This window comes from Podarcis gaigeae, assembly GCF_964106915.1.
Source record: "Podarcis gaigeae genome assembly, chromosome: 1".
Classification (NCBI taxonomy): Eukaryota; Metazoa; Chordata; class Lepidosauria; order Squamata; family Lacertidae; genus Podarcis; species Podarcis gaigeae.
In genome coordinates, this window is record NC_139678.1 from 103,442,829 (window position 1) to 103,457,780 (window position 14,952).

Below are 14,952 nucleotides of genomic sequence, written 5' to 3' on the forward strand. Positions count from 1 at the left end.
GCACTTAAACTTAGAAGAACCAACTCTGTGATTCTTCAATAAAAAAAAAAATTATTTCAATTTGGATACCCAAAATATTCAGAAGCAGCAGCACAAAAACATGAAGGGTGAGATACAAAACAGAGGCCGGTCCAGAGATTAATGCATTGTATACTTGTTGTTAATGGACAATCCTTTTAAAATGTTCATTACAAATAGTACCAAATAATATTGTGGGTGTGGAAGAGATTTTAACCTACGACATCCACTCACAGAAGTGGATGGGGGAGACCGGTATAATGGAGCAGACCCGATTTATATAAAATGAGTTTTCTGTAATCTCATTTGTTTTGTTAATTTCTCCATTGGGGCAATACTGCACATTTGTCCATACCAATATCCCACCATTACTGGTATCGTAAATCTCCCCCCCCCTTTTTTTTTGCAATAACAAGAGGGGCAACTCTTAAGCCTCGCACCCCCCCCCCAAAAAAGTTCTTTCTGTAGAACCTCCCCTCCCTTCTGCTCAAAAATTGCAGGAAGTACTATCTGGGGGGGGGGGCATTGCCAACCTTTGGGATATAATCAGACCGAGAGAGAGAGAGAGAGAGAGAGAGAGAGAGAGAGAGAGAGAGAGAGAGAGGGCACTAGCGTGGCCCTGCAAACGAAACCACCCGGTCCGTTTTTACACATCCCAGCACTGAGTATGAAAGGAGCGGGGAGAAAGTCTTCATATGCATTTCAGAGGGAAGCTGGCCGATGGATGAACTCGGCGGTTCGATCTCGCGGCGCCCTGCTCGACTAGCTCGGCACTCTGGCTTCCTCCGAGCCTCTTCCTCGCCCTGTGATTGGGCGTCCAGCTTCCGCTTCTTCCGCACAAACACAGTGACGCGGCTAGAGAAGTCCCGCGCTTCGCCATCTTAGCCCGCGAGAAAAGGAGAGAGAGCGCGCGCGCGCGGGAGAGCGAGAGAAGGCGAAGAGCGCGGGAAGCGCACTTTCCCCTCTTGAGGAGCTGGCGAGGAAGAGGCTGCCGGCGGCGCCATGAGCGGCGCTGACTCCACGACGGGGCCTTGCCCGAGCGGGAGCCTCCGTCCCCTGCTGGAGACCCTGGAAGACCCCGCAGCTGCGCCGGCGGCGCTCACGGACGCGCTGCTGACCCTGACCAAGTGAGTGTCCGGCGAGGGCGGCGGGTCCCTCCTGCGGCCTTGCGGGCAGGCGGGTCTCTGAGAGGGGAAAAGGCGGGGGGGGGCGAGTCTTATTTCGCGGCCAGGCTTTAGCCCCGGTACTTGTTACCACCACATACACACCTGAGGGATGAGAGATGCTTATTGCGTAAAGAGCGGGTTTTAATTTTTTTTTTATTAGGTAGGGCTCCGACCCTCTTCGCTCACTGGCCCACAGGAGGCGGGCATCTCTCGAGGGCGGTGGGGGGTTTTTTTGCCGCCTGTCTGCTTCCCTTTTCGTCAAACAAAACTTCTCAGGGGCTGCGAGGCCGTGAACGTTTAAGTGCTTTGGAACCATTTCGGTTGGGCTTTCAACGGCTTTCGAACGCACCTAAGCGTTTCGAAAAGGGCGCGCCGGCGATTGCGCGCCGTCAATCAGCTTGGGTGATGGGGAGGAGGGGGAAATTTGAGGGAGAGAGGGTTTCCATGTTGGAAGCTTGCCTGCTGCACTGTTACAAGGCAGAGGAGCCCCCTCCCGAAGTGGGCGTGTGATGTGGGTTTCTACCTCTCTGTTTGGAGTTGCTATGGGGAGGGGGGGGGAGTACGTTTCCTTTTTCTCTGGAAGGAGTACTGTATGTGAGAGCTTTGCATAGGCACCGGTGTGTGTCAGTTGTCTAAGAATGAGATTACTGTATCTGTGTGCTTCTGTACTTAGCGGGAGTGGTTTTTCCTTTAAAAAAATATAGATCAAGTCTTTGTGCAGTCTTGATTCTACTCATGTTTACTTGAGGTATATAGGAAGCTGCCTTACAATGAATTCCTCTAGCTCAGAGTTGTCTACTTTGGCTGTGTTCAACTTTTCCTGACCTGAGACCCACTTATAACTCAAACATTAATTCATTCATTTTTTGTTATTTATTTTTATTTGCAGGCCTTTGATATAAGGCCAAAGGGCAGTTTTGAACATCGGACAAAATAAACATACATATGTTCTGCAATGCATAGCTTTAGGAAAGTTTTAAATGTTTGATGTGTTATCATATTTTTAATATTCTGTTGAGAGCCGCCCAGAGTGGTTGAGGAAACTTAGCCAGATGGGCGGGGTATAAATAATAAGAATTATTATCCACACAGTACACAAAAAATTAAAACAGTTACATACAGTGAGGGGGGAAAGTATTTGATCCCCTGCTAAATTTGCCTGTTTGCCCTCTGAGGAAGAAATGTTTAGTCCATAATTTTAATGGTAGGTTTATTGTAGCTGTGAGAGACAGAATAACAACAGGAAAACACCCAGAAACCCAGAAGACAAAAGTCAGAGATTGATGTGCATTATAATGAGTAAAATATTTGATCCCCCTATCAACCAGCCATCAACCTGGTATCTTCACTGTATGTTACGAGCTGAGATTAGAAGTACCTGCTGTAAGGAAGAGGTCTTACCTGTAATCCCAGCTTGTTACAGTACCTGTACAAAAGACACCTGTCGACAGAAGCAATCAATTCAGCAGATTCCAAAGTAGCCACCATGACCAAGACCAAAGAGCTGTCTAAGGATGTCAGGGACAAGATTGTAGACCTGCACAAGGCTGGATTGGGCTACAAGACTGTTGCTAAGCAACTTGGTTTGAAGGTGACAACAGTTGGTGCAATACAGTAATTTGCAAATAGAAGAATAAATAGACAAAATAACTGTCAACCTCCCTCAGTCTGGGGCTCCATGCAGGTTCTCATCTTGTGGAGTTTCAGTGATCAGGAGAACGGTGATGAAGCAGCCCAGAGGTACACAGGGTGAACTTGTCAATGACCTCAGGGCAGCTGGAACCATAGTCACCATGAAAACAGTTGGTAACACACTACGCCACGAAGGACTGAGATTTTGCAGAGCCCGCAAGGTCCTCTTGCTCAAGAAAGCACATGTACAGGCCCGTCTGCAGTTTGCCAATACACATCTGAATGACCCAGAGGAGAACTGGGTGAAAGAGTTGTGGTGAGAGGAGACAAAAATCGAACTCTTACTCATTATAATGCACATCAATCTCTGACTTTTGTCTTCTGGGTTTCTGGGGTTTTTCCTGCTGTTTTTCTGTCTCTCACAGCTAAAACCTACCATTAAAATTATGGACTGAACATTTCTTTGTCAGAGGGCAAACAGGCAAATTTAGCAGGGGATCAAATACTTTCCCCCTCACTGTATAGAGGTTGGCACACTTGCTGGTGATCAATTAAGCAAGGGCATTTTGATTAGCAGCCCCTGTCTGCTACTTAGCGTCTTAATTCCTATGGAATCAGTAAGGGTGTACTTAGTTTTTCACATATGATTTCTCCATCTTGGCTTTATTTCTGTTAAATGAATTACGACATGGTACACCATATGCCATGCCTTGTTGTTCGTCTGAGGTTGTATTTACACAATTTTTAGACCTAAGGAACAAATGATTGCTCCTGTGTCCTGATATTCAAAGAGGGTGCACTTTCTTTTTCCCACAACTATTAATTTCTAGGGTTTAGCTCCCCCATCTATAGTACCATCATCCTGGCAATGATCTATACTGTGCTCTCTATCATTGAGCCACCACCCTCCCCTTGAAACTGATGCATGAGAATGGCAAGCAAAATATAACCATATATGCCAGTTTTAATGTAAGTTCAACATTGATTATGCTTTTTAATTCCTTCACATTAAGAAATAGAGCCAATATAGATGAATAGGGTAGGGAGGTGGCACCTGGCTCAGTCACAACAATTTTTTAAAAGTTCATTTAGTATGTCATGCAGTCTGTGCATGTAAACATCCTCCTGCCGTCTTAGCTGAGAAGAAGAGGAGTTTGGATTTGATATCTCGCTTTATCACTACCGGAAGGAGTCTCAGAGCGGCTAACATTCACCTTTCCCTTCCTCCCCCACAACAAACACTCTGTGAGGTGAGTGGGGCTCACCTCACAGAGACTTCAGAGAAGTTTGACTAGCCCAAGGTCACCCAGCAGCTGCATGTGGAGGAGCGGAGATGCGAACCCGGTCCCTAGATTATGAGTCTACCTCTCTTAACCACTACACCATACTGGCTCTATGAGTCTTAGATAAGTAGGAAGTAAAGTCTTATCTATGCAAGAGGTTGGCTATTGTGTGCCAAAGGGTGAGCATGAAGAACAGATGCACAATAGAAGTGAATTTAAATATATTGTTTTCATTTACAAAGCTTGCTTTCTGATTAGCTTTGTCAAGATTAGCATATCTTGTGTGCCACTTTCAACCTCTGAGCCACCAAATCAGCATTATTTGCAGTTCTCTGCATCTTCACAGTGGCTGTAAATGCAATGGCTTGGATCATAGATTCCCTGCTAAGACTGTTTGCAGAATTACTCCCCTTACACTCCCTTGATAATCTCTTCCTGGGGGGTGGGGAATATGTGTGTGTGTATGTGCGCGCAGGTTGCTGTTTGAGGGAGAAGTTCATAGAATTGTAGAGATGGAAGAGACACCGAGAGTCATCTAGTCTAGCCTCCATCTCAACCATGGCATCTATGACAGAATGGCTATCCACCCTCTGCTTTAAACATATGATGAAGGAGAGTCCACCACCTTCTGAGGGAGCCTGTTCCACTGTCGAACAGCTCTTATCACCAGAAAGTTCTTCCTGATGTTGAGTTGAAATTTTCTTTCTTGCAACTTGAAGCCAATTCCATCACTTGCATGAACAGAGGAGCAATTTAGGATTCATGCCATAATGTGATACTTAGTAAAAGGTAAAAAAGGTAAAGGAACCCTAGACGGTTGGTTGTCCAGTCAAAGGTGATTATGGGGTTGCGGCGCTCATCTCGCTTTCAGGCCAAGGAAGCTGGTGTTTGTCCACAGCTTTCCAGGTTATGTGACCAGCATGACTAAACTGCTTCTGGCGCAATGGAACACTGTGACGTAAGCCAGAGTACATGGAAACGACGTTTACCTTCTTGCCACAGCAGTACCTATTTATCTACTTGCACTGGCATGCTTTCGAACTGCTAGGTTGGCAGGAGCTGTACTTAGTAACATAGTGACATTCACTGTGTTTAAGATCTATGCATTGGCTCCATGCAAGTTTTTGTAAAGTGAGTCAATTTGCTGCTGTGATCGGCCTTTATTTGCCTCTCGTGTTCCTAAGGTTGTATTGGCATTTTTCTGAGAATGCTCTTACTACCAGACTGTGTCACCGGTGACAAGACATTTCTCTGTTTTTTGAAACAGTTGAGAAATCTGTAGATTAAGATTAGTAGTTTTCAAATGGCAGAATGAAATTCTCCTTGCTCCCACGCAAGTTTGCTTCATATCATGGAGTTAATGAACATGACATTCACCACATTAATTGGTGGTTAGACTTGCTTTTCTCAATACTGTAATGGCATTGTGCAAAGGTACTGTTCCAGGGGGTAGTGTATAAAAGCAAAAATTCATAGTTATAATGACCTCCTGGAACTGTCCCCATGTCTTGCCTTTCTGATCAAGTGTAAGAGCTCTCAAAGCCCTCCAGAGCCTGTGCAAGATCTTCCCAGAACCCAGTATGCAAAGTGAAGGAAAGAGGAAAGAGCTTCTTAAGCTCTCCACCTTGCTTTCTGGGCTCTGCTTTGGAGGCTCCTGCAAGATCTCAGATGGTCCCTTCCAACAGTTGCTCACATGCCTTTTATTTTTGGGGGTCAAGCACATAAAGCTGTGATTGCATAAGTAAAATCCATGTAAGTTGTATCCCTACTGTTTTTTGTTAATCAAGTCTTCAAACACTGTGTGTTTTAAACATTTTATTTTTGTTTTTAAATATTTGATTATGTACATGCAATAGTGAAATGAGTAGAATTTGTTGTATTACACTGTAACTTTCATTTCCTTACTTTTATAATGCTTTTTAAAGAACTGAAGAAGCCTTCAATCATTTATCTGCATACCCCTTCCCTGGTTCTGTTTCTTTGGGTGGTGCTGGAGTGTGGAGGGATGCTGGAAAGAGCATTGCAGTGGCTATTAATATGGGGAGGTAGGGAAAAGCACAAATTGCTTTGTCAGTTATGGTGCTGCAGTATTACTGAGCCAAAATTTAACAGTAATAGCCAACTCCCTTGACATTGTGTTGTTTTCAATAGTATCTTTACTTGCCAAGCATAGTTTACTCTGTGCAACAGCCTGTTGCTTTTGAAAATGATATATACAGTAGATGTGCCTTTAGCTTTTTAATTTAGGTAATTGCCAAAATGTGCTTTTTTGTCTATGTTGGGCTGTGTAACAGAAAACCTGTTGTGTTTTTCTACATTTAAGTCGCCTGACTGGTGAAGAGGGAAAAGAATTTGCATCTGAAGTTGGGAAACTCTTCCCTCAGCTCTACAAGATATTTAAGGTGTGTATTTAAAATTGTATGGTTTTTAGTAAATCCTCTTTTTAATAAGTATCCCATTCCATGTATAAAGGATACTGAGCCCTTGCCTTTCCCTTTCTGCTATTAACATTCTCCCCCACACTCCAACCTGGTAGTTGCTACTCCCCAGTGGTAATGACTACTACTTTTCCTTACCATACTAGGTTTGTCATAGACATTTCTTTTTACACTTCATGTGCAATAAACCTGGTAGGACTAGCAGTTGACAGAAGTAGCATGTGGGCAGCCCTGGCAAAACCTCCAGAGCAGCAGCAGGTGGTGGTGGTGAGGTTTGTCAGCTGACAGGCGTGCACAACCCTTGTCCATGGCTGAAACTAAATGTCAAAGTTGAATTCAGCTGGTCCTGTTTTTCTTCTATTTAAGCAAAGCTAAGAGATCCATCCTGGTAAACTGTTGGCGATTTTGTTCATAGGCCCTTGTCAGAAGTAGACCTTTATCGTTTAGTGGGAGTTGCCTCAGCAGCTCACCAGCCATGTTAGAAATGGCTTCTGAAACTATATATCCATGAGAGAGAAGGAAAGAGGCAAGGAGCAGCTTTTTACATGGCATTATGGAATGCTAAGATTTGGAGATCCTGTATGTTAAGATCAGCTTTGGAAGCTGCTGCTCACATGGATCAGGTTAGGTTGGTGGCACAAGAGATAGGGCCCTTCATGGTAGAAGGGAAACTGTTGGAGTCTAATGTAGCTGGACTCTGGAGCTCAGAATGGAGAAGCAGTTAGCCAATAAACTAGCTTTTGTATCTGAGGGTGTAGCATATACTATATTTTTTAAAGCAACCAAAAATAGTAGTTGTTTTGCTTTTTATTGACACAATTTAAAAATTCTGAACCATTGCAATTATTTGTCAATAAGTGTTGTCAACATGAGTTAAAACTTTATTCCTTCTTTTTGTAGACATATATTCCTACTGAAAATTCAGAATTGAGCAGTGCAGCCTTGCAAGCCTTAGGATTCTGTGTGTTTAACTCAAAGACTGCTGCTTTGCTATGTGGTAAATAATTTTTTATTCTGTTTCAAAAATTAATAAATAATCCAAATCTGCTTTTTGCAGATGGACTGCCAGCAGTATCATAAATATCAATAGAATAAAATATATGTGGTATTGTACTGTACGCAATACTATTCATATCATGTTATTTAGCTCTCTGGCCTGGTGTTACAATGTGACTGAATTGCTACAAGTTTCAATGACTGTAACTCTGGCCCAGTTTTTTGCGACCTGAGTCTGGCAAGAAGACACAGCTTCTGTTTTCAGCATTCTTCAGTGCCTTGTTCTGGGTCTGCAAATATTAGAATCTGTTACCCCTTTTATATCATCATCATGTGTGTCTGTCCTATTTCAGAACACAAAAGCAGCAGTGCCTTAGAATGAGTGAGGACTGCATTAGTTCCTTCCCTGCTGAGTTTGTGATACTAGGCATAAACAGATTCACGACCATTGTATCATTTTCAAGCTTCCCCCATGTTTTACCACACTGAAAAATGCCATTTACCTTTTTCTACAGAATCAGAAATACAGGAGTTGCTGTCAATAGTGAACAGTGTTGCTATAAAGGCTGTGGACAAAAACACTCGCACTAGAGCACTTTGGGTGATCTCTAAGCAGTCCTTTCCTTCTGATACTGTTGGAAAGCTGGTGAGTGTTCTCTGTCCCATCTCCTACAAATAACATTTTGTTAAACTAACATGTTCAGTCACCCACATCTCATTTGTGTTTCAGGTACCCAGTATTATTGGTATGTTAGAAACAGTGCTGAATAAAGGAGACTTGCATTCCATGGTGGTTGAATATGAAGCATTAAATGTTATTATACGGTATGTATCAGGTATTAAATTGTTGAGCAAGTGTGTTAGAAGTGAGGAAGAAAAAAACACTTCAGTAACATCTTGGTCAGATAAAAAATCAGGGTACATGCTTAGAAAACAGCTTGCACTCTGGTGGTTATTTCTCAAGTCATGAGGGCTATTATATTAAGTCATTGTTGTAGATGGTGAATACCATTTGCTGTTGTTGTAATATTGTAAATGTTGGTATTTCTCTATTGTATAGTTTGCTCTCTGCTGCCTCTGCTTCCCAACTTTCTAGGAAACCCTAGAATTAGCTCAGTTGGTTAGAGCGTATCACTGCTACTGCCAAGTTTGCAGGTTCAATCCCCATACAGGCCGCCTGCATATTCCTGCATGTGAAATGAGGGTGCACCTTAGAGTGCACGAATGACAGTGCACTACAGGGAAGATTTGTAGTGGTGGCCAGACTGTCTTTTCTTACTGTTACTGATCTTCTCCTTGAGAAGCCTTTTGAGACACTCTCCAGTTACTCAGAACACAGTGTGATAGACACCGGTGAAGAAGACCAGTCATTGTTAACTACACAATATTTCTTACAAACCTTGGTCATACTGACAAATATATCTGAACTTAGGCTCATAGAACAGGCTCCATCCCACATGGAAGAACAGGCTGTAAAGTGGGCAAAGCTGATCATCCCTTTGGTTGTCCACTCTGCTCATAAAGTGCAGTTAAGAGGTGCTACTGCATTGGAGATGGGAGTGCCACTTTTACTTCAGAAGCAGCAGGAGGTGGCAGCAGTCACTGAAGAACTTATGACTACAGTAAGGAAGGCCAACATGTTATTTTTTAAAGGATGGGTTTTTGGTTTTTTAAGAATTCCACATATGTGCTTAAGGGCCCTGTCCACTCTAATGATCACTTCATATGACTCCCTACTCCTAGTTTTGCATATATACTTGCAGTTATATTTTATGATGTCATACTTGCATATGAAATACTACTATCTTCAGGGCATGAAGGTGATAGCCCTCTCCCTCATCACTCCCACGCCCTCCAGCAAGTATTCAGTGTCATTGCGCCTCTGAAGATTGGCTGTTTTGGTTAATAGCTGTCAGTAGACCTACCTTCCACTTTATTTTCAATCCCTTTTTTATTCATCCCTAGCACAGAATTTGCTCTTTCACCGCTGGTGCACACACAGTTGACATTTTTATAGCCACCACAACCCCAAAATCTCTTCCATAGTTAGTCACTGCCGCATCAAATGGGGTCAGTGGGTGGGTGGGGGGGAAGATGGAGGGAGGAATCATACAAACTAATTTAGTGTTGGGTTATTTTTATAAATAATGTTGTTTGTATTCTTGCAGAAAATAATCCCAGAACTCCAAAAACTATTTGCATCAAAAAATGAAACATATGTTTTGAAACTTTGGCCTCTGTTTGTTAAGCTGCTTGGCAAAGTAAGTTGGACATTGATTTCTCTTGTTTCAGCTACTGTAGGTGCTGATGACATGGATACATTAACTGCATAAAACAATATTTACTCTTCCAGGCGCTTCATCGTAGTGGAAGCTTTATCAATTCATTGCTACAATTAGAAGAACTAGGATTTCGTAGTGGGTCACCGGTGGTAAAGAAAATAGCTTTCATTGCATGGAAGAGTCTGATTGATAACTTTGCTCTAAATCCAGGTAGACTAAAATACTAAGCAATTTTGATTTATTTCATTAGCATGCTGAAGTAGAAAAAAGAAAATAATTGTGCACCCTCATGTGATATACTTCCTTTTTGGGAGCAAGTTCTGTTGATTGCAGTTGAATGAATTCTAATGGTTGAGATCTATGTTTCAACTTAGTAGCAACTTGTGTGTGCAAGTGAAAACAGTGGGGGAGTTGTTAAATGCTGCACTCGGGGCACCCATCATATCACTAGTTAGTCTCTATGCATGTGAGAGTGACGTCTGGCCCTTTTGAATATGCTGTACATACCTTGCTGCATCAATAACAAACACAGCCAGCAGTGTGCCACCAACAGGTAGACTTTTGCTTTTTTTGGTGAAAAGGGATCACATGCATAAATAAAAGCAGGAGTTAGAATCATGGAATTGTAGAGTTGGAAGGGACCATGAGTGTCATCTAGTCCAACCCTCTGTAATGCAGGCATCTTTTACCCAAGGTGGGGCTCAAACCTACGACTCCAAGATTAAGAGTCTTATGCTCTACCAGCCCGGCTGAATTAAGTTGCTACACAATACATGTGAAATTCTTAGGAATGTTTGGAATGGAAAAAGTGGCCACATAGCCACTTCCTTAGGTACAAGAGCTGCCACAGCCCTTTTACAGGTCTTTCTCTCTGCATGGTTTGAGCCTTGTGCCAGACTCACACAAATGCTATCCATATAGGAAAGATCTGAAAGGGAGATTCCTGCTGTCTTTCCCATGAGCTGGAGCCCTGTGTTACAGAATTATTATACAGAGGAACCTTGTGTTACGTACCATCTACCTTACAAGTGCCTCGAGTTACGAGCTCCACTGACCCGGAAATAGATGCCCCTAGTTGCAAACGTTGTCCTGGGATGCAATTGGAAGTTGAGTGCTGGTGGTGCGGCAGCAGTGGGAGGCGCCATTAGCGAAAGCACGCCTCATGTTAAGAATGGTTTTGGGTTACAAGCAGACCGCTGGAATGAATTAAGTTCATAACTCGAGGTACCACAGTATAGTTTAAAAGTGTGCTGGCAAATATCTACTCGTCTGCATTTTTAATGAAGGGATCCAGAAATGACTATAAGTAAAAAAAAAAAATTTTTTTAAAAACCCCATCAAATACTTCCAAAGATTTTGGATACTTTGGAAAAGGTGAGTAGGTTCAGACCTCTGTATTGTATCTCTGATTTCACAAATAAGTAAACAAGTAATAATCAAGTTGTTGTGGTCTTGAAAAAAAAGTTCACCTGAAGTTGAAGCCACAATTCCTCTTTTGAGTTTGAAAACTGATTTTAACTTTAAATCACATATACCAAAACCAAGTTTCATTTTCTTCCCCCAAGAAATCTTGTGCAGTGCAAAAAGGCTGAAATTGCTAATGCAGCCACTGAGTTCCATTCACGTGAGAACAGAAGCTCTGGCACTGACAAAGCTAGAGGTCTGGTGGTATTTACTGATGAGGTTGGGACCTCATCTCCCAGCCCACTTTGAACAGGTAATCTCATCTTTTATATTAACGCTAATGTTAACACTAGTTAAAGCAGATTTCCCAAAAAGTTCTTAGCTTTGTTTTCTCTTATTTGACTTGTGCATTAACTTCATTGGGTCTAGTCTAATTAGGACTAGTATTGAATACCACCCTTACCTGCATAATAGAGAATTTATAGTTATGATATGTCTAGTAGTTGTTAGGAACAAATAAGACCTAGGAGACCAAAGTTCAACTATCAATTCATTCATGAAGTTCACAGGATGATCTTGGGCCAGTTACTGTGTCTCAGCCTAACCTTCCTCACAGGGTGGTTGTGAGGCTAAAACAGAAAGAAGTATGGCCATGTAAACCTTGAACTACTTGGAGAAAAGGTGGGATATAAATGTAATAAATATGTGATTAAAGCTGATCTGCAGAAACCATTAAACCAGAGTATTTGGATTTATGCTGATTTTAGTTCAATTGAGCTGGCTGAACTAGTTTGTGGGTGGCATTTAATATTAGTGCCCAAATGCATCACTGTTGCCTCTTACTGTCGAAACTATGGAGCCTTAAGCACACTTACTACAATCATGGAACTACAAGTACAGCTGAAGTCTATTAAAACCTTATTTTCATTCATGTGCTAGATAAAGACTTTAGTAGATTCCTACATGGAAGTCTGTTTGTTTGGGCAGTTTAGCCCCAACCTGTTAAGTTGCTTCTGTTTGTGCCTCATGGGTTTTTTTTCCTTTTAGGTTTGTGTGCCATTGATTCAGAGCACTTTAAGCTTAGATTCCGTTCTACAAGGAAATTCATCACGGTTAGCTATTAACCAGAGTTTACTAACACCGGGTTCTGCACACAAATCAGGTAGGAGGGAAATCTCTTTCTGACTATGATTCAGATGCAACAAATCTGAAATCTAAAAATTCAAATACTGTGTTTTATATCATGGGGTTACATATGCATGGACCTATCCTTAGCACCACCTACCCTGTTGTAATGGATATATTTCAGTTTGTACAGCCTCATATGGAAAGGTTCTTCAGTATGTGTACTTAAGAATTTGTCTTTTTTGCACATTTGTTGCATCTGAATCATATCTCCAGTGTATTAAACTATAAGATTCTGTGGCTACAGTCTTTAAGAGCTCTTGCAATTACTTCTCTAAAACAAATATTCAGACTACATGTAAAGCTTTGAGATTAGCAGCATAGTCTGAGCCTGTTTTTGAAATAGAAGCCATGGTTAAGTCTTTTGATCTCCCCTCCCCCAAAAATCATTTGTTTATATATCATTTTTGTGTTTTTTCGTGTATATAAATGTTTCTGTGGTTCAAGTAATGCACTACTGGTTTTATTTAGGTGCTTTCCCCAATGGAACCCCTGCAAATCAAAGGATGAGCCTGAGTTCTAGTACAGGAGTTACAGCCATTCCATCAATTCAACTTCTAGGAATCGAAATGCTACTTCACTTTTTCATGGGACCAGAAGTTTTGACATTTTCCAAAGAAAACAACATTGCACTTAGTTTAGGTAATGTTATACATTTTTTGGAAAGTTCAAGCAGCTTATAATACTACAACACAAGTCTATGCTGCTAGCTGCTCTGAGAATTGATAAGAATGATAGAACTTGTGCCTTCTCTTCCCACTTAGAACCTCTTCAGCACTCAGTAATCACCAGTCCTTCGTTCTTCTGTAAGCATGCCAGCACATTCATAAATGCAGTTCAGGATGGCTTCATTGCAGTTGGAAAAGATGCTTCTGGTAAGATTATTCCCCCCCGCCCCGCGTGCTATGCAAGTTGGTAGAAAGGATTCTTCTAAATGGACAGTAGTCAAAACTTGATTTATCTAGCTCTTCATTGGGTTATTAATTTGGCCTTAATTCATTCTCTGTCTTGCAGATACTAGTCTAAGTGCTATATGGAAGGCAATGATTCGTTTTGTGAAAGGGGCAATTGAATCAGGTAAGTGGATATATTAATGTTCTGTTGTAGACTATAATAAAAGCTTATGAGGATTATTGGAAAGTAAGAGTGTGGACAAGTAAGTGCACCATCCAGGTAAAAGTATTCTAGGCATGAAGAACCTGGCTCTAACACTCAGTGTCCAGGAACTGGTGCTAACTTAAACTGAGTAACAAATGATAGAATTGAAAAACAAATACGTTTCTCAGTTCCGCTTACAGCTGTTTCTAAACAAATTGGTAGAACATTTAACATGAACAAAGTGAATTCCAGGCCACTATTTCTAAACAGCAATAATTTACCTGAAAGCAGAACTCAGTTTAAAACTTGTAGCAAGAGCATTAATGCAGCTGTGTCCTTTAAGGTGGGCAATGCTGCAGATTTTGCAAGACCAAATTGTATTTAAGGCCTAATTTTGCGTCGCTTGTTTTTAGGGAGCAAGAGAGAACGGCAAAGCTCAGACGTACTCACTATGTTACTTCAGGCCTTAAAAAACATTGTTGTCTCAAATGAACTATCTGTGTTAAAGTCAATGGTAAGTTGTTTATTATAGTCTATAAGTATTTATATAGCTATTAAATTATCTACATATCTACAAATTATGGCATATCTACAAATTATGATCTCTGAACTGGTCCCATTGGACATTGTTTGGGTCAGCATTTGCTCTGGTGAGTAGCACTTGCTTCCAATGCTGATACTCATTAAGCTAATGTGCAATGCAGCACTCGCTGCTTAGTTGGCACAGGATTTTCAAGCTAAGTATTGTTGGAATTGGTCTTTCCAGTCTTGTAGATCACTGCTTCTGTTAATCCTTGATTTCCTCTTTGTACTCCATAACCTCATGAAACAAGATGAAGGTTTTTTCCTCATGTTTACAAATAAGGTTTAGTATTCATGCTATGTAACTATTTTAGATGAATAACTATGTTTCGTTTCCTCCTTTAGTCCCTGATAGAAATCACAATCAAAGAACTGCCTTCAAAAGTACTAGGATCCCCAGCATATCAGGTTGCTGACATGGATCTTCTGAATGTAAGTGGGCTGTGTGTGTGTGTGTGTGTGTGTGTGTGTGTGTGTGTGTGTAAAGCTTATCCTACCCATCATGTCACTTGTACAATATATAATAGGCAGATGACCTTTGTTCTGTACTAAGAACTAGTAAGATGCGTGTATGCTTTAGCCAGAAATGTTTCTGAGTATTTATGTATACTATAGCATAGTATATAAGAAGCCTGACTCCTTTTCTTTGAGTAGTGACCATACCAGAAAATATTGGCAGGAGTCGGATGGAGGGCTCCCTGTTTAAAACATTAACTATTTTAGCCTAAGATTGCCAAGGTTCTGTTAGTAAGAAAAGCTGGAAAGAGAGATATTGACATTTCTAGGGCACAACAAAATACAATATGCCTTGGATATAAAAAAGGTAAAGGTACCCCTGACCGTTAGGTCTAGTCACGGATGACTCTGG

At 41.5% G+C, this 14,952-nt stretch overlaps 1 protein-coding gene across 3 annotated transcripts in view; it reads left to right on the forward strand.

The window, feature by feature from the left end:
- The first annotated feature begins 837 nt into the window (after positions 1-837).
- RIF1 (replication timing regulatory factor 1) overlaps positions 838-14,952 on the forward strand; it is a 33,518-nt gene continuing 19,403 nt past the window's right edge. For 2 of the 3 annotated variants that reach the window (XM_083702728.1, XM_083702729.1), the window contains exons 1-15: positions 838-1,145; positions 6,423-6,501; positions 7,438-7,534; positions 8,049-8,179; positions 8,264-8,358; positions 8,966-9,155; positions 9,702-9,794; positions 9,887-10,025; positions 11,381-11,532; positions 12,267-12,381; positions 12,876-13,046; positions 13,169-13,279; positions 13,419-13,481; positions 13,916-14,016; positions 14,430-14,516. In XM_083702728.1, the coding sequence (XP_083558854.1) occupies positions 1,021-1,145; positions 6,423-6,501; positions 7,438-7,534; positions 8,049-8,179; positions 8,264-8,358; positions 8,966-9,155; positions 9,702-9,794; positions 9,887-10,025; positions 11,381-11,532; positions 12,267-12,381; positions 12,876-13,046; positions 13,169-13,279; positions 13,419-13,481; positions 13,916-14,016; positions 14,430-14,516 (1,749 nt within the window). In that variant the 5' untranslated portion in view covers positions 838-1,020. Of the gene's footprint in view, positions 1,146-1,530; positions 1,696-6,422; positions 6,502-7,437; positions 7,535-8,048; positions 8,180-8,263; positions 8,359-8,965; positions 9,156-9,701; positions 9,795-9,886; positions 10,026-11,380; positions 11,533-12,266; positions 12,382-12,875; positions 13,047-13,168; positions 13,280-13,418; positions 13,482-13,915; positions 14,017-14,429; positions 14,517-14,952 lie in introns of those variants that run through there. The other variant, XM_083702730.1, reaches the window with a different exon arrangement.